The following is a 25,265-nucleotide window of genomic DNA, read 5'->3' as shown; positions in this document are numbered from 1 at the left end:
ACAACACTGTACACCCTTAGCCATCTGTGTAATTAGGATCTTTTCTTTCCTTTATGGTACTGAAAATTAATGCCTAACACCTCACAATACCTAGAAATACCAATCCTTAAAAATAATAAAAAATAAAAAGGTTACTACAGTCCTTGCAGGTTTCGCCTCATACTGTGTGAACATTCAGGATGATGTTCTTGAAGTCAAAGGGCTCCAGCTCGAGGGAAACCTGCGCCTATAAAGAGCCAAAAACACAAGAGAGATAGAGGCCTGCAGGGCCGTCTGCAATGCAGGAAAAAGAGCCGCAACGTCAGCGCACTCTATAAAACGTATCCAAAGAATATTAAATAAACTACAGTGCCTTGCAAAAGTATTCACACCCTTTTTTTTATGTCGCATTACAACCAAGAGCTTCAGTGTGTTTTACTGGGATTTTAAGAGATGCACGTAACACTAAGTGATGTGTCAATGAAGTAGGAGGATTTAACATGGATTCAGATTTTAAACAAGAAATGTATCTGTTTTATTTTGTAAAATAGCTTCTTTTAGTGAACAAATACATAAACCCTGTCTTTTGATTCAAGACCTGGAGAGAAAAAGACATGATTTACCACGTTGCATTTTCTCTGGGGTCCGTTTAGCCTCCCATTTGTACTTCCAGTTCGTTCAAAACGCTGTTCTCCATTTTTTACCTGGATCACATCTCATCTACTCTGTCCTCTCTCCGCTGACTGCTGATTTTAAATTCCTTCTTCTAGGTCATAAATACCTCATTGATTTTGCTCCAGCGTATCTATCTAACCAGCCTCATGGTCCTTCGCTGAACGTTAAATCAGCTGTTTTTGTTTTTTTTCCCAGAACTAACCCGAAGCCTAGAGGAAATCAGGCTTTTTCAGTTGAACAGTGGAACAAGTGGACTTCAGATATTAGACATATTTCCTTCATGTTTTTCAGTCTCTTTTAAAAGCACATCTATTCCCAATAGCTTTTAGCACAGCTTGAGATGGTACATTCCTTTTAGCTATTCAGGTCCGCTTTTGTATTTCATGTCTTGGATGCATATATTTTTAATGTTGAGAGATCAGCCATCCTTTCTGTACACAACTGTCCCATCATTAATGAGGACATTCTCATATTTCTATTTGGTAAATCTAAAGATTTAGTTTCAGAGCTGTAAGGTTTTCACTGCCAAATCTATTCTTAAAGTTATCCTTTCTGTACTGAAACTAGTTTCTCATCAATTCTGGCTTCTTCTGTCTGTGTACAAACATAAAAATTACATTTAGGGGTTACCATTTTGGTTAGATGGTTAAAACCTGAACAAAACTGGCTGCTGTAGCAGGATAAAGAGACATTAAAGCTACTTAATTGGTTTAAATTAGGCCTCATGGTTTCCACCAGAACAACACCCCTAGACCCACAACTACTCTAGAATCGTTCATATATACACAGGTTAGAATGTCCTAGTACAAGTACAGACCTAAGCTCAATTAGGAACTGTCAAAGTTGATGTTAATACAACTTAATTAATCTGATCTGACAAGTTAATTCATCTGATCTGACTGAACTTGATGTATTTTTGCAAAGACAAATAGGCAAAAACTTCTCTAGATGTACAATAGAGACATATCCCAAAGGACTGAATACAAATGAAAGCCAAACCATTCAAGACGTTTTTCAATAAAAGTTGTTGAAAACCACGTCTTTTCCCTTTCCCAATAAAATACACAGAAATGTCTTGTTTCAACGTGAAAAACTGTTTTAAAGGGGGCGCTCATAGATTTGCAAGGATCGGTAAAAGTCTCAGTGCTACAATGAAAAGCTGTTTTCTCCGACAAACACTCTACTAAAGGTGAAGCAGACCATATAAGGAGTCGAAGCACCGTACTGCATTTTAGTTAGGTCAGGATATTTTGAATCAGGTCTGGTGAGCTCTAGTCATCAGAATGAGGTACTGTACCGGCTGTGGGGAGGCTGGCGGCAATGGCAGCCTCAGGCATTGTGTGAGTTTGTTAGACCTTTTAATATAGTACTGCAAGTTTGTGTTCACTGGGACAAAAATGATCCACCTCATCTGAAGACTAAAAGTCTGCCATCCTACAAGCACAAATAAAGAAAAAAAACAGCCCTAAACAAAAACTCCCGCTATGTTATTTGCTTGTTTACCTCCTTTTTTTGCCCCAGCTCTGTTTTTAGTTTTTAGAGAGGTGATGCTGAAATGTACAGCAAAACAAAAAAATCAAGTTTAGAGGTCAGTTTGAGGAAAGCTGCGATGCTCTAAACTCTCCCGCCACGCTCTGATTTAAAATGTCAGAGAACGATGTATACGTGACTCTATTGTACATGTTTACAGATATACATAGTTTTTCCTGTTGTACACAGTGACATTGCAAATGACTAGACTGGTTTTGACATTCTGCACAGAAGACTTGGGTTTTACACCGCTTTCAAAGGTCCTGTCAGTGTATTTTTGCAGCTTTGTTGTTTTCTTTAAAATCAGCCCCGGTTTGCTGTGTGTTTCTATCAAACAGAGCTGGTAAGATTAGGTGGGTTGGTATAAAACGCTATTTCACATCTCACAAGTCAATAAACATCATTTGTTTTTCATTTACAGTTTTTTCTTTAAAAAAAAAAAAAATCCTGAAGGTAAAGTTGGGAAAAACAGGAGGTATAGGTGGTTAGTTTCTTTCTGATTTGTCTCTTTCTTTCTTTTTTACTCACGATGTCTCGGGTATCTATCCTTTAACATCTCACACTTCATTCTTTTTGAACAAATTGGACTTTAGAGGTTGCATGGCGTCCAGGCAAACACAGTCCAACGGAGTATTATTTTGCAAAGTTTCACTAGTCGGCTGCACCTGAAGGTGTACAGATCTTTTTCATTAAAAAAAAAAAACGCTCAAAATGATCAGTTAACAAGGCATACAAAATGTGGACAAAAAAGGGGGGGAAATGAAAAATTGGACTGAGGTACCCTGAAGCCTGAGGTAGATCACAATACTGACATGCGCACTGTTCACATCCCAACCAAAGTTAACGCCGTGGTTCTCTTGACTTTTCTCCTATTTTTTCAGGTTTTTATCATTTATTATTATATTATTTTTCATAGTCTTAGTTTTCAAGAAAATAAACACTTCCCTTCAAAATAATATGGCAGTATCCCACTGAGGGAGGGAAAGAAGAACAGAAGAGGACTTTTCTTTTTTTTTTGTTTCTTATCAATAGATCTCATCACAAAATAGGAAAAAATAGATTCATAAATATTACTCTGTTTTTATATATATATACATACACACACAGACGTACGTGCACGCACACACACACAGACACACACGGAGGAAGCTGTGCGTATTGGCAATAACCTTGCGTCTGGAAGATGAAGCTGATGGGTGATGTTTAAGAGGTGACAAAATAAGGCAACAAGCTTCCACAGTCTCTCCAAAGTAAAGCACAAAAGGACACCATGACCTGCAAGTCCAGAGGGTTTATAGAGGCAGCCGGCCACCAGCGATTACTTTTTTAAAAAAAACTCCAATATAATAGAGGAAAAAGAATGAACGAGAGGGTGACAATCTGTGTGGCTGGGCCGGCCTACTGGACACGACAGGAGTGATGTGTTCTAAAAAAAAAGGCTGCATATTGTACATTCACAGCTGTCATGCTGTTTGTTTAGAAAGCTCCCTGATAAAGAGAGGGTTAAAGCCAAACGTGGATGCGGTCACGTTTGCGGTTGTGTGTGTACCACAGGTCATACGGTGCCAAGCCCCACCCCTAGACTCCCAACCTCCAATAGGCATGGGCCAGTTATCTGCATGAACACGTAGCAAGATTGTAAAAAGCTAACAATTAAAAATTGATAAAACCTTTCGTTCCCACTAGAGACCGGCCGATCCAGATTTTGAGGCTGATTTTTGTAAAGCCTTGACCTGCTGATACCGATTTTAGCCATTTCTGATTTCTCCTTTAGATTAAAAATAACTTTTTCTAATGTTTTTGCCATGAATTGTCATTAATTACTTATACTAGAGAAGAGATATGATGTGATTTAAAAATGGTTATCTAAATTAATTCACTTTATAGTCTCAATTGATTGCTTTTTATCAGTTATCTGATAAATTAAGCAAAGTTCTATAACTAAAGACACTTTTGATTGATGACTGAATCCATTGAATGCACAAATGCAACCTAAACAGTCAGGTCTGACATAGACTGAATTAATGTGGCTCTGAGCCCCTTTATTTCCGCTGTTATGGACTGTTATAGATATTGTTAGCTCTGGTCTTAATCCCAATAGCAACATGTTTTGCGCAGAGTCGATGCTGCAGGCTTGAAGTCGTGCAGCACTTAATACATTCTTTTGCATCGTCTTTGCTGGTGTAGTCTGTGCATCTGTTGTTAGGGGTCTGCTAGAAATTGGGGTCCTGAGAAAAGTGCGATTAAATACATTATTTTTTCTCAATAATTTCTATAATTAACATATTAAAATACCGGTATTAATTGGGAGCAGACTTGACATTTTGGTGGCATCACAGAAGCAGCAGTCACCATGTGAATATGGATCCTTATCTTCACTCAAAGACTTTTAAAAGGCTCTCAGCATTTACAAAACCAGCATTTTCTGTGACAGAGGCTAAAGCTCACAAGGATAAAATATTACAAACTGTGCTGTGCTCCATTAAGCCACCCTGTTATCTGATAGAAGCCTTGCTTTCTCTCGCAGCCAAAATGAACACCTTGACAAAAATAGTTTCTTTTGAAATCACTTCTTACAACTTTAGTTCTTCACAAGTGATTTAGTTTTTAAACACTTCACTGATTCCGACATTTACTAACTTTAAGTGTCCGTCACTCAGTTAGAACCTCCACCCAAAGAGTCTTCTTTAAAGTCTTTTTAATAACATGCCAGAGAAAATAATAATTTTACCTGAGTTTTCTCTGGCTGTTCAGAGGATTAAGTAGCCCTGCATCCTCCCCTCCCCCACTTGTTTACTTGAAAACTACAACTAAATTTAGTGGCTATTTATTGTAGTCTTTTGCATAATTCCATTTATCAACATAGTATTAAATCTATGGTGTCGATAACATTTCATGAAACTGTAATAATAACTATACTTTACAGTATTTTAGTAGCTGCTTTGTGGATTTTAATGAATAACAATAGCAAGATTATGCCATATATAAAATTTCTGTCTAAATACTCTGATTCCACAGAGTTTTTACTTACCGGCCCATGCCTATTCTCTAAAACTAAACATGTTTTCGCCCTCCCACCCTAACCCTGTCCCCTCTGTCTGGGCCCTCTGCCACTTTGTGTTGGCCCTTGTGACGTCCCCTTTAAGGCCAAGCGTGTGACAGTGCACATTCAAAACAAATGATTACCTGCTCATTAGATAAGGTGCGCCGCTTCTTTAAGACGTAAAAAATTTTTTTCTTTGATCGTCAAAGCCTTTTTATATATATATATATATATATATACGGACTGTTTCAGACATCGCTGCACAGCATGGGAGAGTGATACAGTTAAATCTCATTTCACCTGTCTTTAGCAAAAAAAAAAAAGTGGCAGTCAGTTCAATGTTTCAAAAAGGCTACAAAAGAAAAAAAACAAGGAACAAAAACAAGGAACCTATTAAGAACGCAATGCCAGATGAGAGCAACCAAACAGAAATTAGCGGAAAAGAAATAATTGATTAAAGAAAAAAAAAAAGAGCAAAGCATGAGAAATGACAGTGAGGGATGCCGGGAAGGGGACGTTATCTTTTGCGTTGGCACACACACAGGCTTGTTACAAAGACTCAGAACCATTCAACAGATTCACTTTCAGGGGTTTTAAATTCAGCAAACAAAACGGGGTGAAGTCGATCGCTCTCTATGGCCAACTCAGCTCAATCTCCTGAACCAACTAACACATTTAAAACTGGACCAGGTTGTTCTGTCATTCTGATAGAAGAAGGAAAACAAACAAAAAAAACAGTGCATACTCTCAGTGTGTATCAATGTATGTCTCTACTCTGCATTAATACTGCTAAGGATATTCTCACAAAGAGGAGTCGCTTTCTTCGCCACTCGCTCTTGCTCTAACTCACACCGTCAATCCAAAATGCCTTGTGTGCACTCGTGTTAATAGGTTTATTTGTTCGATCTGTTTAGGCCTATGTTAGTCCAACTAAAAAGAGATAACGTTATGCAGGGCAACATACTATTTCCTGTGTTTTTTTGTTGTTGTTTTTTTTTACTCATAAGACATTATTTCCCAAATTGTATGCTGTTTAAACCTCTCTTCTCTTCTCCTTTTTCTTTTTTGGTCTTTTTTTTCTTTTATTCTATCAGTCCATTTTCTCCCACTCTGTCTGCTCTCACAGGGCTGGCAGTGCACACAATGCCCTCAGCCTTTGGCTCTCACTTGTTTCCCCCCGTAGCGAAGTTCTTTGGTTTTGATCCCGGTGCCGCTGATGCTGGTCTGTCCCGCGCGTCGCCCTTGGCCTCGGCCTCAGTCTGGGTCAGTCTCTGTCCGTTTGGGAGGGCTACATTCATTGGCTGGTGCCCGCTGGAGCCGCCTGGCTGGGTCACTTGGAGTGGTGCGGTGACACGGCAGCGCCCTGCTGGTGCTTCTGTTCCTGCTGTTTGACCTGCTGAATGATCTCCCGGATCTTCCTCTGTGCAGTCTGCCGGAGGAAACGGGAACAGGTGAGAGTGACGTGTGTGCAAAATGTGAAACAAGATTTCCCGTCCGAAGCTGGATATGGATCCTTGTCTCGTAGCAATGTGAGAGCAGTGAACGTTTTTTTGTCTCATTTAAAAACCCGAACCAAGTACAGGAATATATATTTTAGTTTAGACACAGATAGAAGAATATGAGCTATGATGGAGCCTTCAGAAAATATGAGCCCAAGAAATATTTCAATGGCTCTTTATTCCAGTTCCTTTTTTTTTTGCACAATCACAGTCATAGAATCCTGATAAAATATGTTAAGGTTTGTGGGTGTAACATCATAAAATATAAACAATTTCATTGGGAATTAATACTTTTGCAAATCACTATAGAAACATATTGCTGACCCTTTAACTCAACTTAAAAGTAGGTTTTTCATTTTGATTTATTTGACTCCTTGTTGCTGTACATTAAAGCTCAAGCTCTGGTTGATTGAATTACTTTTTTTTCCTCTCAACTTTTAGAGAAACAAATTTGGCTCCAAAGAAAAATGAAATCACCCAGAGATGCCCCAAAACAACAATCTTTCATTCTGTGCTGGATTGGTTTCTGTGTACCTGGCTGGCAAAGAAATGCCCGCTGATTTTCACAAAGACCTCGTCGTTCTCGTCAGGAGTTTGGTCCCGCGGTACAATGACCTCTGCACTCGTCAGGTTCTGCAGCTCATTAACCTGAAACACATCATGCATCAACACAGATTAAGATCCTGGATCAGATTTCACCTGCAGGCTCACTTACTAAACACAGGCATTGTCTTGGTCATAAACATTTACAGATCTCATCATGCAGTGGACATGTCATGTTAGCTTTAGGCTTTAGATATTTTTTGGAGCCATTCTTTTGAGGATGTTTGTTGGGTCCTTATTACCCCATAAACTGACTGACTGAAACACACAAAATGTGATATGTGAAGTTAAAATGTTTTTCATAGTGTAAATATAATTTCTTTTGAATAACTAAGAGTGTGCTCACCGTCTTGCCACCTTTGCCAATGACTCTGCCAGCTGCGGTTGAGGGAACCTTGATGTGCGTCTCCAGTTTGACCTCCTCCTTTCCTGAGAAGAAGTTCTCCTCTTTCAGCTTCCCAAATATCCGACCTTGGGCCTGGAATATAAAGGAGGGTATGAGGCAAGGAGAGACTGGGGAAAGTGGGGACAACAACGGTTCACTGATGTTTACTATAGCATCGGTCACTAATGTCAATCATGCAAAAACATTCCAAATTTCCTTCATGATTGAATCACACTGAGTTGGTGTTTTTACCTTAAACTGAGCCTCAGGAGTTCCAGTAATAATAACCATCCTCTCAGCAACATCTGGGCTCTCGGCTGGGGCAATCTGTCAAGAAACATTCATACGTCTTCACAGGAAGCACTCAAATTAACGTCCGCTTAATGATTGGCTTTTTAAACAAGCATGGCACGTTAGCTTATGTTTGAGGACTCCAGCGTGAACCAATGATTAAAGCCACTCTGAATGTTATTTGTCACTGAAGGTCAAAGAATGAGTGATGCGAAAATACCCACCTTGATGGAAGCTCCTGCAAAATGGGCGAGTTGCTTGATGTGCTGGCCCTTCTTGCCTATCAGGGCCCCGACTGCCTGAGTGGGAATAAAGAGGTAGACAACCTCCTGTTCTGGAGCCTGTTGCTGAACCAAAGAAAGAAGAACCACAATGCAGGGAACAATTAACTTTAAGAAGCACAAAAATTTAGTCTCAACTCATCAGGAAATGGAAAAAAAGGAAATCTCTGAATGAAACATTTCCTATTAACTATGATTAACTTGTGATTATCCTTTCCTAGCGTGGTAATTGCTCATGCATTGAGGTTTTTAAAGTGAATTTTGACAAACCACAGTATAATTCCAGGCTGAAAAGTCCCCCACCAGAAATATTTGTGATGTTTTAGTGACTATGCGATGGAAAACAGCAGATCCACCATCTCTCCCTTACACAAAATGCTTACTGAGAAGCTGCAATGCCCTATTATTTACATCACTTACTGTAAATATGCAGAATTCTCTTCAATGGAAGCAAATAATGATGTTGACTAAAAGTTCCTTAAGACTGTCAGAAGATTATTTTCTTTGGCTGCATTTCACTACTAATTTTTTTTTTTGATTCCTACGGAGAGTGAAGCGTGCCAAATTACAATAAATAAATTTTTATTTTATACAATTTTGTATAATAATTGAAATAATTATTTATTAAATAACTACACATCATGAAACTGACAAATTCACCTGTCAAGTTCAGTGGGCGGGTTTAGGGCAGCTTCAAGACGGACCCTGACATCTGATTGGCTGGTTCAAACAGCAAGTCAAGACAATGTCTTCCACGTTTGCTAAGACTCTGAGGTCAATATTTTTACTGGAAAGCACAGAAATAACATCAATATAATTCATTTGTTGTTATTTATTTACCCCAGACTCTGGGTGAGAAACGCCACCCTTTATAATCCTAGTTTGGTCTGAAATATCTTTTATAAGTTCATGAAAGAGTGTTAGCCGAAGGTAGCACTCTCTCAATGTTAGCCGGGCTAAAGTTGATCCTGTCTGAAATAATTATGATATTTTATGAACTTGTTACAGATAATTCACATCAAACTAAAGATATAGAGGATAGAGTTGCTCTCCCAGAGCTTGTAGTACATAAATTACAACAATTTATTGAAGTTATCTTCCAGTGAAAATAAGGATAAAAGCAGACCAAATTCATCCCACTGAGTTTGATGAGAGAAGTTGACTCATCAATTAAATTATTTCATGATGTGCTTTAGCACAGAAACATGATGTAGTTTGTTAAATCATAAAATAATTATATCTAGTTTTAAAAGAAGAAAGCAATACATTTAATTGAGGTAAATATAATTATTTCTGTATGTAATAATGTATTATTTTTATGTATTGTTATTTGGCAATTTTACTCTTCATGGATTCTGTATCTAATGATCAAAAATGAGAGAAGAGGAGGGCAGCATAAGATATTTCTAACTGCAGTATATGAAAGTTACATATTCATAAAAGAAGGGAAAATATTTAGGAAACCTATTACCAGAGTCGTAGGAATGATCCTTCAGTTAATTTGCGTTGATACGCTGGAGTTTCAGCTAATAGCTGCTTGGGAATTATCTACTTGATCCCTTATAATGTTTTTTCCATTGGAGCTTAATGGGACTAAATTGAATGTTTATGTAACAGTTATGGAAACAAAATACTTAAAGAGTGTTATGGTTGTTTCCTGATTTATCTAAAAACAGGTTCTAACAAACTACATTCTTCTTTTTTAACCAGCTGCTAAGGTCTAAGGAAATATTTAACCTTTGGAAAGGTCATTTAATTCCCCCCTTATGTGAATGAGGTATTAGAAACAAAACAGCCTTTTTAAGCACATATTACAGCATCTGGGTCAAATTTAAGCCTGGGCTATTCAAATTGTGTATTATTTATTTATTTATGAGCCATTCAGAAGTGGACTGAAGAGTAGAAACTCCTTTACCCTCTGTATTTCTGTCACAGGTGTCTTGTAATCTGACACACAGCAGTGAGTAAACTTCAGAGATAGTCTGAGATGACTGAGGTGGCAGTGAATGGTGTACAGAGCAGAGGGAACGTACTGAGTGCTGGTGGGGCATGGCACTTGCTGAAGGAACCCCGTACAGGCCACTGAGATGTGAAGAGTGACTCTGGAAGTGACAAACAGCCCCATCAGATGGCATGTTAACACCCACACAAACACAAACGGGGTTAATTATTGGGGGGAAGACTTCAGGGCGCACACTCACAGTAAATCACATACTCATCATTTTGACCGTGATGCATGCTCATGCATTCTCGTGCACTGTCTCACACCACTTACACTGGGAAATGAGCGGAGACTTTGTTTCGCACACATACTGACTCATATCAAAATAAGATGGGGGAATTCTGCTTGTTTCAAACTACATCACGCAGGAAGACCTGAGTCAACACTGTACTGTTGTCTCTAAAAGCACTTCAAGGAGAACATGGTTTACCATGTCCTGCAAACACAGACAAAACTAATCCAAAAAGGAACTTAAGGCATAAATAGCAGTTCAGAGGAAAGAGAAAAGAAGAGGACTCACTAAGAATGGGTTGTATCCTGTTGGTGCAACAGGGGGCACTGCACCACGTGGTCCAGCAGCAGCAGCAGCAGCAGGGGGCAGCACCGGCAGACCAGAGGAGAAGATGCCCAGAGCATTCAGGTTTAAGCCTGGGATCAAGTTAGCTTGTTGCTGCAAAGGAATAATGATTTGGATTTAATGAATTGAACTCTTATTTTTCCCTTGTTTAAGACAAAGCTTAGTGAAAGTCTTAGTTGTTAACAAGGACTTTACATCTCTGAAATGCCTAATTGATCTTGCCTTGGGAGGACATCACCAACATACAGTAGCTAGCAACTCCAAAAATCTCCCTTTCAATGGCCAATATAGCTGATCTACTGATATCTTCCAAGCTGGGGTGAAAATTAGATTTTTATATGTAAGAACATGTAATGGTGGAATAATGGGTATAGCCACAGAAACAACGTTAAATTCCTGTGTATCTTATACCACTACTGAGTGTTCTGGAGATAAAACTGTTAATGATGCAAGAAATAAAAAAGACAGAGATTAAAATTTCCAAAACATAAGCAGCTGTAAAAATCTAATCGATCTTGGCTGGTGCTTATCTCCAGCAGTCAATGTGCAAGAGACAGGGTACACTCTGCACAGGTTACCAGTGAATCACAGGAACAAACAACCACACATGCACACATTCATACATAGGCCAATTAACCTAACAAGCATGTTTAAGGCTGGTGTGAGGAAGCCAGAGTCCCCAAAGGGAAACAAGCACACATGGGGGGAACATATAAAATCCCCAGGGGGGATTTGAACCCACTATCCACCAAAGACTGATTCTTAAACAGTTGCTGTTGTTTTTAAAGTTGTTGCACAGAAGCGTGTCATAAGGATTTGATTACATAAATTGTAAAAAATGCACAAAATATTTTCCTCACTGACATTAAATCAGACTAAACCTTCACTGTGTTAAGTCAGACTTACCAAAATTATTTTGATTTGCCAAATATCACAGATTAGTAAATGAATAAAGAGAAAGTGAGATTGCTTTAATTACTTTCTTTAAATTCAAATGTTTATACACACTGACATTACAATATCTTTAAAAAATTTTGGAAAACATAACATGGCTACAGCTTTTTAAGCTTCTAATAATTTCTGAAACAATTGAACTTTACTAGAGGGTTTTATTTGTGCCTATAATTGTTTGAACCAGTCATAAACACCTGAGCTTTTCCAAACCGATTCCCCCAAAAATCCTGAAAATGGCTCTGCCCTCAAAGCCATGTCAGCTGCTCTTGTTTCCGGGGTCATGACAAAACCTCCAGTTTCCTCTGTCGCCCTTCATTCCTGAATGTTCTTTGTAATATCGAAAGATTCCCTCTAGATGGCCCACTCCGCTCACAGCTCAACGTGACAGAAACAAAACCAACCCAGAGGGATGTAGTCTCTGAATGATACTGCCTGGTGATAATTTAATACTAAAGCAATAACAACAGTGGAGAACCAGCTGAACTGACACACTTGATAAAAGTAGCTTAAAACAGATCTCATGTGCATCTCCAGGAGTTTCAGCTGTTGCTCTTGATGAGCGTCGTGTTCATCCACTCCCTTCATGCTCATAAGCGGTGCAGCAGAGAGCACGCAGTGCGTGACATTCCCGCTGTTCCTCTTCGTCCGAGGCTTGACCCCAGCGGCTTATGATGTCACGGGGCTGGTGTGAAAGAGGAGCCGGGCGAAAGAGCGGCCTGCAGATATCAGATGGATGCTGGGAAACGCGGTGTGTTACAGCAGGGACGCAGACACACACAGCGGGGAAGGGAGTGTGAGTCAGAGGCACGGAGACAGGCTGCACTCAAACACTCAGCTCACTTAATGAGCTATTCAGCGATCGTTTACTGTTATCTGTTTACAGAGCGGGCCTTACTAATGCTGGCGGTAACACACTACGGGGGAAGCTAATATGGTCCTGCGGTCAAACCCCCAGTCCTCTCCGCCGCTCACCTGTCAGTCTGTGTGAGTCACCTGACGGTCATAATCACCACAAGAACGGCACAGAAACAGCGCAGAGGGCTTACATTTATAGCAGCGATATCGTTCTCGTAGGCTTCCCTCAGCTTCTTCATGATCTCCACCTCGGCTTTACAACAAGCCTCCAAGCTTCCCTTCACCGTGATGGTCCTCTCAGGGTTGTAAATGGTTAAGTCTTGTAACCTGAAACACAGAGCCCACACACAAATCACAAGAGAAAATGTAGGATTACTCAAATTCAGTATCTTTCTGCATCATTTTTTACTAAAACTCAAGATATTTACACATGTTTATTTTAAAAATTCAATTTAATTGCATCCAAACAACACTTTAGCTGTGATATGTATTTAGGTGTTGGTGTTTTTACATCTGCTTGCATAATATTAACACCCCGCCAGAAAAGCAGAGATTTGGAAAATTATTTGTGCCTTTCGCTTTTTATAGCAAGAAAACCACAAACCTCAGTGTATTTTATTGGAATTTTCTGAGACAGACCAACATAAAGTTGTGCATGATTGTTAAATGGGGTAAAAAGGATAAAAGGCTTCAACATTTTTCACAGATACAGATCTGAAAAGTGCGATGTGCATTTGTATACAAGCACATTTACTCTGATACACCAGTGCGCTCAATTGCCTGCAGAAGTTTACGAATTAGGAAGTACAGTCAGCCTGTGTGTCATTTAATCTCATTACAAATGAATTTAAGTTACACTGGAAAGAATAATGGGCAAAAAATGTTCCACTGTATACTTTTCAGATTTTTATTTTCTTAAATGTTTACTTTCAGTTCACAATTAGTCGCTGTTTTGGGTTGAGTTAAAACCAAAATTACCAACAAAATACATTGAAGTTCATGGTTGAATGCTATCAAAGCAAATACTTTGCCAGGATTCTTCCCAAACCTGTTTGGATCGGGATGCTGGCACAATTTCTGTTTACAAGTTTAAGATCACACATACGCAATTTGCAGTCCACTAGCCATAACTAAGATAGCCCTGCTGACATAATGGAGGTTGTTTTTTTTTCCTGTTTGTTTTCAAAGCCTCTCGGGAGACAAGTTGGGAAGACATTTTCCAGCTCTCTTCTCAGGCCGAAGCCTCTGCAGGATGAGTAAAACAAGCTTTCTGTGAAACATTGTGTGAAATGAGTCTTAAAACAACGAGTGAGGCAAGGTCAGCCTGGGAACAGCAGCGAACAGCAGCACCGCAACGCGCACAAGAAAGAGAAAAAGAGATCATCCATCCGACCAAAACCTGGAGCGCTTGGAAAGTAGTGAACGGTTTCTGCTTTTTACAGCTAATAAAGACAAAAATGCTCATAAAAAAACTTTGAGTGAAGAAAACCATCGCACATCCAACAAAATCAATCCTCCCTTTTTCACTCTTACCTTTCCAGTGACTGCACACTTAATAGAACATCACTTTTTAGACCGTTTCTTGGAAAATCAAAGTACTCATCAAAGTTACGGCTCCATAAAACGATTCGCCTCAGTTTTATACAGCAGTTTATACTTTTCAGTCCATTTTCCTTTAGAAAAACAGAGGATGCTTCACAGAATCACCAGTTTGCCCAAAAGGATCTCCATCTGTTTCTCAGAGCAGGTTGAGCACACTCAGTCAAATGGAGTGTAATCACCTCCTCACTCATATCCTGGGGAAAGGGAGCCGTAATCAACTCAACACATTTTCACTTTTAACTACTCAGTTAGGTGGAATAACATAGAAAAAGACAAAAAGAAACATTCAGGAAGGAGGGTGTGGCTCCATGAAACAGAAAATCCTGTTTCTCAGTTGGTTAAAGCAGCATCAGGTCTATCTCTCCGCAATGTGTTGTGGTTAAGCTCAGCAGGATGCGATGCCTGCTCCTACAGAGGGAGCCTCATGTCAGGCTGGACTGGATGCTCAAAATGTTCTGTATTTTACCACCAAGTTGACTTTCGCACTGAAGAAAATATTCAGTGCGATGCCATTGACACAAAGAGTGAGTAAGCTGATCTTTGCGCACCTGGATGTGTTTGCCTGTCCCCAGGAGCCGAAATGTAAATGGGTCAGTGCCACAGATAGCTGAGATCTAAAGATCTTGGGTGGCTTTAATACTGAGAACATGGAAATGATTTAGCACTTTCCACCTCAATGGCGTCAATTCGGGCAAAGCGTTTCAACTGTGTTTGCAGATGCGGCAGTGATATACGACTTTAGGATGTTCATTCAGTTCCTTTATTGCTCCTGTGTGAGTCTGGATGAAGAGACGCTTATCTCCCCAGCAGACTGTGGCACACAGGATGAGTCGGACAGAACCGGACAGAAGTCAAATTAGGGTGGAGAAGAATTTAAACATTATTTCTAACTTTCCATAATTTTTTTTTTTTCATTTGTTTGTTTGGGAAAAGTAGAGAGTGGGTCAGAGAAAGTGACCACAACGCTACAATGCAGTCTGGAAAAGTTTGAAATTTCATTGATGTAGTTTCCACGAAGATTTCTACGATGTATTCCTTCATTTGCATCCTCCACATTATTGAACATCATAGTATTAAATATACCTGACCCATCCTGCCATCCACAGCTGAAAGAGATTCTGCATTTAAAGTCGGTCTTCTTTAAATTTCTGCCTTACATTCATAACAAGATTTTTTCTTCTCGAGTCATAAACTTTTTCAATCAATCCGAGAGCCGTCGTTTTAATTATTCATCAGCCTGTGGCGACATGTAAATGATTGAGTGCCCAGCGGCTGACTTACGAGGAGATGGTTATCTTGGTCCCTGTCTCCTCTTCGATCTTCTTCAGGTTGCGGCCCTCCTTCCCAATCAGTCGGCCCACCAGGCTGTTGTGGGCAAGGATTTTCAGAGGGATCTCCTCTGTCCTACCGACACACAAACACATAAAAGGTTAGTTGCGATGACTGGCTCCACTGAGTGTCGCTGACACCTCAGCGAGGGTGTGAGGAATGTTGTGGAATGTGGGCAGCTGCCTCGTAGCAAATGCTGCTGTAAGCACAGGACTTTTTCTGATAAATCAGCTAAACGATTGATCTCTTTATGTTTCCAGAGACATTCATAAGAAGCAGATCAGATGTAACCCATATAGATTCCTGTAACTGTCTAGTGATTTAGCTAATGCAGTATTTACAGGACAGCAACCTCTGTTGGAAGGTCAAAAAATATTTTTGAGCTTCCTTTGCCTGAATTTTTTAAGTGTTTAAATGATAGGTTTTGAGGCTACATGAGCATGCTTTAGATGCAATTACGAGTTTCTCCAGAGCACAACGCAAACTGTACTAGAATTTATTTATGTCTACTCTTGCGTAGGGATCTTGTTTTCTAAATAATATTAAAGGAAATCAGGAATAAAGACAAAAAAAATCCAGTGTGTTTAAACACAGCTTTTGAAATTAAAAAGCTGAATATCTCAAGTTTACATTTTACTTTTTAAAGAATTGTTTTTTTAAATTACGAGTGCATTTTCTTTTGTTTCATTTTAACTGCTCAACATTTAAAAATAAATGCAAATATTTGAATTAAATATTTAGATTTTTCTAGCTTATAGAGCTGTAACTCAATGTCTATCTGAAAAAAGCCTTGGATGTTTGTGAAACCAATTTCATGCGTACAACCCTTTCACATTTCTTTTCCTATTTTTTTTAGTCTATTTTCCTCTGCAAAATATTCTATCAAAAAAAGAAATTCTTGCTGTATTTATCCAACATTACAAGTAATTTGGGGTAACGTCTGTTGTCCAATTTACTATAGTTGATCAGCCAGTCAGGGCTGCATGAAATCATTCTGAGGTACAATAAATTACTATGGACACCCTGGTCTATAGGAAGGGGTAGCAAAGAGTCTTACCTTATCAAAGAAACAAACAGTCTATTTAGTAAATATTGTCCATTAAATGTTTTCACATTACATTGGGTGTGTTGCGGGAAGGAAGCTGAAAGTGTTCCTGGAATTAGTTTTTGATTCTATTTGATTTCAATAAGAATTCCTTTGTGCTCAAAAGTTCAAAACAAACAAGAAAGTGCAACTGAGAAAATCCCTCAGACCACAACAAGCCTTTTCGCCTGAAAAGGATTGTTGTTTTAGGGGATTAAAAACAACAAAGCAATTTGATTTGATATGAAGAACTACAGTTCTTGCATTCTTTCCTATAAAACATTCCCTACTTTTTATCACAAAAGCAGAACTCAGTTAGTTTATGTACTTCTTCATAATAACTTTCCAGCATGAGTCTAAAGAAACAAACCTAACATTGAAGGTAATTTGAGGTAACCCAAACCAAATTGAAGACCAGAAAAAAAAATGTTAGGACAGAAAATAGATAGAAAAATAATACTTTGAATCAGATGATTCATGTTTTTCTAGAGGATTTTTTTTCCATGTAATTTGAAAGCAATGGAAGGTGAGTCACATTTTCTGTTGTGTTTAGTACAGATAATTATTATTTTTGAAATAACATTCAGCTATTGTGGAGTAAAGATGCAGGATGAGAAAAATGCACAATTTTGCTTGGACAATTTTATATATAAAGCCAAACATAAATTTTCTTCTGCAAACATGAAGATAATGTATCTGCAATTAGACAATAAAAAGCTTCCTGTGCGCTGCCAGTGCTGACAAAATATTAACTGCAAAATGTCATCACTTTTAAAGGTTCAAACAAAGTATGATTTCACCACATCTGCCTCTGATGGGAGCAGATGGCATTATGATCATTTACAGGAAAAGGAGGAGTGCAACTTCTGCATTATATGCATTTCTGCTTTGTGTGCCAATTACAGGGTGTGAATGTGAATCAGGGTTGTGGCGGGGTGTGGTGGAGGGTGGCCAGATGCTGGGGGTTTCATCAGGGCTTGCTCTCAGACGTGGCGTGTCTTCAGAGATGGGGGGGGGGCTGCGATCTGCAAATACAAATCTATGCTGCAGGCTGACATTAGTTAGGGGTGAAGTGAGAGGGAATGGCAGATGTGTGGGTTTTGTGGTTTGAGTTTCAGTGTGTTAAGGCTGAGTGAAATCACAGGGCGCAGGAAGGCAGGGGCGACCGGTTTTATTCCTGCAGGTGTGGCACCCAGGCGAGGCACTCGCTGTCCCTTTGTTGACTTATCTCAGAGGTGTGGGCGTCATTGAAGGCACTTTTGAAGGCAGGATTAGAGCTTGACTGATCGAGATAGGTTACACCAACTCAAACACTGAAACTCCTTTGCTTTCACTTTGAGTATAGTAATAATAATAATAATAATAATAATAAAAATACCTTACAGCAACAATACCCAGACTTAATGAACACTGGTTATTTTTTTTCTATTACAACATTCAGAAATGTATGCAGATTGTAAAATCCTTTTTTTCCTGTATGTCAAATAAAAACTGCATATTTTAAGAAATTGTGACATCACTGTTACGTCTTTAAATTAGAGGACAGCTGCAGTTAGATAAATGTTAACAACAATGAAATACAACGTAGGTCAAAATAAACAAAGAAGAAAATTTATCAAATAATAACATCTTTAATAAATGCATAAATTAATAAAAAAAAGTATAGATAAATTAAATAAGATACAACTCTTTTGGCCAAAGGTCACCACTTTGTAACATCGTACATTTTTACAGTCATATTACTTCCCTACACATTTGGTAACACTGTGTTACTCTCCAATGTTAGTATATTAATTCATATTGAAATTTTTTGTGACTTGATCCTTTCCACTTGTCATGTTGATGCTTGCCTGTTGTCATGGGAACCAGGTTGCAGATTATACAACTATTTGAATTAGAAGACTGAGAAAATAAACGTGGCTGAATTGGCTTATTAAGGACATTCTACAAAACTATACAATGAAGGAATTTTTATTGGTTTAGCAAGCTTAATTTAAAAGAAATTAAAACGATTAAAATTATTAAAGATAAAAATATAAAATTATATAATACAGAAATGAGCATAACGTTTTAAAGTTAAAATAAATAAATGTAATAGATAATAACTGTTTTAACTTATATTAAAATGAAAAATAAATATAAGAGACATAAGATTTGACCATTGGATGGGCTGATAACAATTTTGAATGTGTTTTCTCTACATAGTTGTCATTGTGTATTGAAACTTTCTGTATCTCTCATCTCTCTTTATGACTTTTCTAATAAAATTCTTCTTTACATCTCTCGAACTATGTAATATTATGTAATATTAATATTATTAACTATGTCATTTTTAAAGGACGCGTATGGTCAGAACTGCAGGGCAGATTATTTTTCCACCCTGAAACAATTTAATTACCATTTAGTCGTTGCTATGGAGACCAGATGAAAGGTGTGTTAAATCACAAAATGAAGAAAATTAAATTTTGTCCATTTGTTTTATTGATTGGATAAATAAGCACTGTAAATGAATTTGCAATGTAAATTTGATTGGCTTCAAAAATTTGAGGACATGGAAAAAAAAAGATGTCCAATTATGCTTAGAGCCGCAGAGTGGGCCATTTTTACCCTTCATTAAACAACGTCAAATTCTTTCCATTTGGCTGTTTCCATAGAAACAACCAAATGGACTATGGAAATGTTTCCATAGTCACCACAAGCACTTTGTGGCAACTTTGGCTAGCAACATAAACAGAATTAATCTTTGTAAATCTGGTTTATTGATTATGTTCAACTCATAATTTAGATTTTATTAATCAGAATTAATAATATTCTGATTAATAACATTAATCAGAATATGTTTTTTTATGCTACCCAATAGAGTAGAATAAATTCTCTAAACTATAGTTTGATGCTTTTCAGGTGCTGAAATCATGAAAGAAATAAAGTCAGTTTGGGAACACTTGGACTTTTGAACATTAAGGAATATTACAACATTTAGACCGGTGATCAAAATCAGTCCACAGAATGATTAAGATAAATATGTGTATTTTCTGGAGATTCCACCTCTCTGGTGGTTCTAGCAAATATCACAGTATTACTTCAATATCCTGATCTAAGTGAGCCTTTTCCTTATGTCTTTGTCCACCAGGACAAGCTCTACACATCAAACAACTAGTAATATTTTCTATTTCAATGAGAAGCATGTGAAATAGAACAAGGCTTGGTCAAAAACCAGCACAAGAAAACTCTTGATACATAAAAAAAAATTAAATAAATGAAAACACAATCTCCTGTGTTTAAAAAAAAGGCTTTGTGACTGTTCTGCATTCACATGCATGCTCACAAATAAAAGCAAATAAACAACAGAATAAAGGTTGCTGTTCACGCCAAGAAGAAGCTCAAAGAGCCATAAAAAAGGTGCGGAGTCTCGTTAAAAGTGTCAAACCCAATTAGATCTCCCGGCTTGGACTCTTAGACACTAAGCTGCAATCACGTGCCTGCCTGGATAAGTATCCGTGTTTACTGTGTTAGTGGTCCAGGCAGAAAGGAGTGCACAGTGAGATTTAAAAGTGTGCATGCAGGGTTAAAGGATGAGATTATAGCCCTGAAGACATGATGGTTAATCTCCACATGGGATTGTATATTTACGGCCAGTGGTACGCGTGTTTGTTTGTGGAAGCTGCATGTGGGCTTACGTCTTGGTCTCGTTGGCCTCCTTCTCCATGATGTCCAGGATCATCCGGCAGGCAGACGAGCATCCCTCGGGTGTTGAATGGATGGTGATGGGTTTTTCTGCTGCGCCTGCATTTTCCTTCCGGTGGATGTCCACCCTGAAGGACGGATGTAGAAATCAGATGGCTCACAGATCTATGTTAATTTGACTTGGATAAATTGATTATGCTCTCTATTTTTGGGATAATGGACAATAAATCCAACTTGACAGTTGAAACTTTTTAACTGAGTTAAAACGCGTACTTGGACTGTGTCTGTTTGGTGACATTCTTGATGGTCAGGCCTTCTTTCCCAATGATTGCTCCCACAAACTGAGTCGGCACAAGCATCCGCAGCGGGAAGTCCGGCTGTCTGAGACGGGGCGAACCAAAGCCTCCAGATGGTCCGGGCTGGGGGGTGCCCTGGTCCCGGGAGGACCGGCCTCCGCGCCGCGTTCGGGGAGCCTGGACGGGCGAGGCGCCATCCATGTCCATGATGTACGACACGTTTAGGGCGTAGTCGTCAAACTGGTGTCCTGTCAGCTTCTCAATTGCTCTGAGGGTAGGAAGAGAGGGAGGCAGAAACAGAGAGGAAATATTGAACTTTGAGTGGTCCTGTCTATCACTGAAAGCCCTTTTACATTCTCATTTACTCAAGCACATGCACATTAATACACAAGTCAAATTTGAAGGCAACTTGGACTTTAGTGCCTTGCCCAAGGACACAGTGGCAAGGGGAAGCTGTAATTAACTCCATAGCTTTTACTATCCCTGCCACGCCCACCCCAAACACTGATTCTATCCAAATTATAAGCCTTGGATATCTCTCTATCACTTGTACCCTTTTATCTTTCACTAAACTTTCCATCAGTGTCCTGGAAAGTCTCTTAATACTCAGCTTCTTTACAGTAACTTTGTGTGGCTTACACTCCTTAAGGAGTGTGTCAGTGTCTGTCTGGTAGATAACTGTGAAGTAAGAAATCTTTCTTATGAGTGTGTAAACCATAGACATTATGTAATATTTCTATTTTTAAAACGTATTTTTGAAGAGAAATCGTACTCATCAAAATTACAAGAAAAACAAGCACATTAAATATGTCACTCTGATAATAATATTCTGTACAATAAATATTCTCCTGAAATCTTAAACCTGTATATTATTATGAGATTGTTTTTGAGCTGCTTCATATAATCTGAACTAAACAGCTTCCCAAGATATTTTTTCTTTCAAATTTGTGGATTACCTAAAGATTATGAATTTCTATAGAACATAAATGTTCTCAAGATTTCAAGACAAGATGAAAAAGTCCTTAGCCAATTTTAATTAATTTGACCCCAAATCTGTCCAAGCTTTGAAACCAGAGTGACATTTACCAGAAACTATGCAGTAAAGGTGGAGAAAAACATAAAAGTCACACACGTCCAGTCTCTAATTTCTCACAACACTTACAGCGATAGATCACAAAAAAAAAGCTTCCAAAGCTGTCCTCTGGAATATATTGCTCTACCAACAAAAATGTGTTCAGTCTGGCGCCTGATTTCAGAGCGTTAGGTTTCTGAAAAATATGAGCTACCGCGCTATGGATGACTGAGAGAAAATTGTGTGTTTTAAAAGCCCCGACTCCATCGCTAAGGGTATTTTTAAAGCACAAATTCTTCCAATTAGATGGAAGAAAAAAAAACATTCTGTGTCTCTGTGCAGATTCTGGATGATGATGCATTAATTTAAAACAAAACAAACAACAATTACATCTAATCACAGTGAGTTCTTTAGATTCAATGAATTTTGGTTGATATTGGTCAAAGAAACAGCTTAAAAATCTTGTTCTCAGTATGTAATGGACGCAAAGATTCAACATTAGGATTTCCATTACTTCAGATTTGATTGTGAGTCCGAGTTATAACCTACTGGTAAAACATGACAGCAGCTTGTTACGTCTATGATGGACATGAAAACCCTCATAGTTTTAAATATAATGTGGGTACATTTTTAAAGCGACTCTGCAAACTATTGTAAGGTCTTTTATACAGAGTAATTACATCACTCTGTATAAAAGAAGACAAAATAACATAGCCATGATGAATGGATGGCAGATCTGACCAATTTTACAGACTTTGTAGGAACATTTAGCTCCTTAGTTATCTGCGTAGCTCGAGTTACCTGTGTAATGAAGATTAAATAGTAAATGAATAAAGCTTTTTGTCCAATTGGCACAAAAAACTGCTAGTGTGATATGAGGTGAAAACTGGAGTCTGCAGGTGTGTGAGGGAATTGACCCAGTTTGACCTTACTCGCAGTCAACAAGCATGTTTAATTTCTAGAGGCGGATCTGGATGGAGTCGTGTTGGGTGAGCTGACTTCTGACCCATCTGCAAATGCATGTTCCCCACAGCCAACGAGAAAGAGAAGCTGCATGGCAGCTATGAGCTGACTTTTTCTTTTTTTTTTTACTTTATTTGTTACTATACATAATGAAAATGAATGGAAAACAGCACTGAGCATATAATTAATGAATGTTTCTGAATAACATATTTTCCACGTAGCACTGATGTAAAATATGCACATTCAAAGTCATTCCAAAACCCACAAACCCACAACCTTAAATATATGTATTTTAAACTCTCATTTTCAGTAAAAAAAAAAAAAAAAAAGAATAGAGTCCACACCATCCAAATCATAAGCATTTTTAATTGTATTTCTTTATATTTAGTCCAAATTCAGAAATAATCTTCTGTTCTGGACTAGCATTATTGGAATGTTTGTTCCTTCAAACTTTCACCCTTGCAAGTCAGTTGTTTTCTTTTTTAGTTGGTATAAAAAAATCCTGTAACCTGTGATCCTTCACCACGTCCTCAGTTAAAACAAAAACCAGTCTGTTAGTGTGAACTTGAGCACCGATTCTTTTTTAAAAGTCAGTAGTGATTGTGAAAGTTGTATAGTGTGTCCCCAACTTTACCTGAAATGTTAGACATAATCGTTTCGCCAAAATGTTAGTTTTTCAGGAATCTAGACAGACTATTACTTGGCACTTGAGACAGTTAAATGTTTTATCTTTAATGTTAACTAAAACCATATTCTGCATGATGTTGCAACTTCCTGTTTAAATGTGTTTATATTTATATGCATGTTCCTCTAAATATACTGGCTTTGATCTTACAATTCACAGTTTGTAAAGCAAAGAATAGATGAACTACAGTGCTCAAATTTGCAGTTTGCCATCTGCACATGAGCGTTACTCATAAGTAACATTATTTGTGCTGCTTACACTTTAGCTTCTTCCTTGGTTGCGTATGTAACATTCACCACTGCTGTTTCTGTGTCAGTGTTCACTGTGGGACAAGACAAGGAGAGAGAGATAAAGAAAAACATGAGATACAGCAAACAATGGAGTACACATGGACATATCAGGTCTTTGTTGTTTTCTGTAGGTGAGTTGGACACGCGTCCACGTTCCCGTGGCGACCCAGAAAGCTGCTTGTCTGTGTGAATCCATTACAGCCATCAGCACGCTGGCTTCTCTCCAAACCCTGCTGCTTCCTCTACAAAACGGAGCTGCTTAACACAAAGGCCTCGCTGTCACTTTCACAAAAACGGATCTGAGTCCGACATAATCGCCTGAACATGGCAAATAATCGCCAATTAACGAAGATGAAGCACACAACAGAGACACACCTTGACTAGATAGGTGGTCTAGGGTTGTTCTGCGAAGACAGGGCAGAGCAGAGTGTGTGAATCCACAGAGATCATACTAGGTCTGATTCAGAGAAAGATGTTAATTAGAGAATCTATTACAAGCAGTGACAAACAACACAATCAGCTTAATCAGGTGATCAGTTTGGATGATGAGCTGATTATTTAACTCAGTTTAAAGGGAAAAAAGCTGAATCTAAAGCTAAAGTACAGAAAAATGTGATAGCCTCAGTTACTGTATATTGAACGTCCAACAATGTAATGTACAGCTCTGCCCAAAGGTTTTCCTCAAATACATTTTTGTTCCTGTTTCCAAACAGACAAGACTGTAAAGAGGTTTCGTGGCTATTCTCTAGATTTATTGAAGGTTTGTTTTTTTTAAGTTTATCTTTGGACTTTTGTTGCATTTTCATTTTTTGTGGCGTTCTTCCAGTTGACAATGCAAACATATAGTGCAGCTTTCACTTACAAATTAGGAAAATGGAGGAAAAATGAAACAGTTTAGAGGAAAAAATTATTTCCACTAAATGAGCAGTACAACCTTGCTAGGTTAAGGACAAAAAATGTGATTTAAATCACCAACATCACACCTAGATTCATTTCTAAGAGTTTCCATAACATAAGTGTGACTAAAACCATTTTTCAATTTACACTATTTTTACATTGATCGGAGTCTAGGATCTTTAAATACTAATCAAGTCAGAAATGTTTCCAGTAAATGATAAAATCATTACTCTGCATTGTGCATCTATGAGTTATGTTAATGAATCCTGGTGAGCAATACCGTCCGGCATTTTTTTGGCAAATCTGCAAAGATGAAGTTGAGCCACACAATAGTTGAATAAACCTAATGAAGAAGGCTTTCGCATGTCCTTCATGGCGTGAACTTATTTTAATCTAATCGATTAATTTCAGTTTATGACATAAAGCATCTGACGCTTCTCTCAAACTCAAATCCAGTTTAGTTTGTTCCACTTAACTCTAAAGGATGTGGCAAGAAGGCAAGAAAAAAAAATCTATAGGATTTACCAGAAATGTCAAATACTGTGGAGGCTGATGTATCTGAATGTCATGCGTTTGAAACAAAATTTAGCAAAAACATGATACAGCATGTGCAAAACACATCATCTTTTAGTAGATATTCTACAATTTGCCATGTTTCCGGCTTAAATTCTCCTGATTTTTGATCCAAA

General features: G+C 38.2%; 1 protein-coding gene across 3 annotated transcripts in view; it reads right to left on the bottom strand.

Moving 5' to 3' along the window:
- Positions 1-50: 50 nt before the first annotated feature.
- igf2bp2 (insulin like growth factor 2 mRNA binding protein 2) overlaps positions 51-25,265 on the bottom strand; it is a 73,947-nt gene continuing 48,732 nt past the window's right edge. For 2 of the 3 annotated variants that reach the window (XM_023337622.1, XM_023337623.1), the window contains 12 exons: positions 23,648-23,711; positions 20,647-20,937; positions 20,367-20,501; positions 15,558-15,680; positions 12,866-13,001; positions 10,809-10,958; positions 10,320-10,388; positions 8,230-8,358; positions 7,967-8,041; positions 7,676-7,807; positions 7,261-7,374; positions 51-6,656 (listed from right to left, as the gene is read on the bottom strand). In XM_023337622.1, the coding sequence (XP_023193390.1) occupies positions 6,558-6,656; positions 7,261-7,374; positions 7,676-7,807; positions 7,967-8,041; positions 8,230-8,358; positions 10,320-10,388; positions 10,809-10,958; positions 12,866-13,001; positions 15,558-15,680; positions 20,367-20,501; positions 20,647-20,937; positions 23,648-23,711 (1,517 nt within the window). In that variant the 3' untranslated portion in view covers positions 51-6,557. The remainder of the gene's footprint in view (positions 6,657-7,260; positions 7,375-7,675; positions 7,808-7,966; positions 8,042-8,229; positions 8,359-10,319; positions 10,389-10,808; positions 10,959-12,865; positions 13,002-15,557; positions 15,681-20,366; positions 20,502-20,646; positions 20,938-23,647; positions 23,712-25,265) is intronic. The other variant, XM_005800718.3, reaches the window with a different exon arrangement.

This window comes from Xiphophorus maculatus, chromosome 7 (assembly GCF_002775205.1).
Source record: "Xiphophorus maculatus strain JP 163 A chromosome 7, X_maculatus-5.0-male, whole genome shotgun sequence".
Taxonomy (NCBI): Eukaryota; Metazoa; Chordata; class Actinopteri; order Cyprinodontiformes; family Poeciliidae; genus Xiphophorus; species Xiphophorus maculatus.
This window is presented reverse-complemented; position numbering and strand designations above follow the sequence as displayed.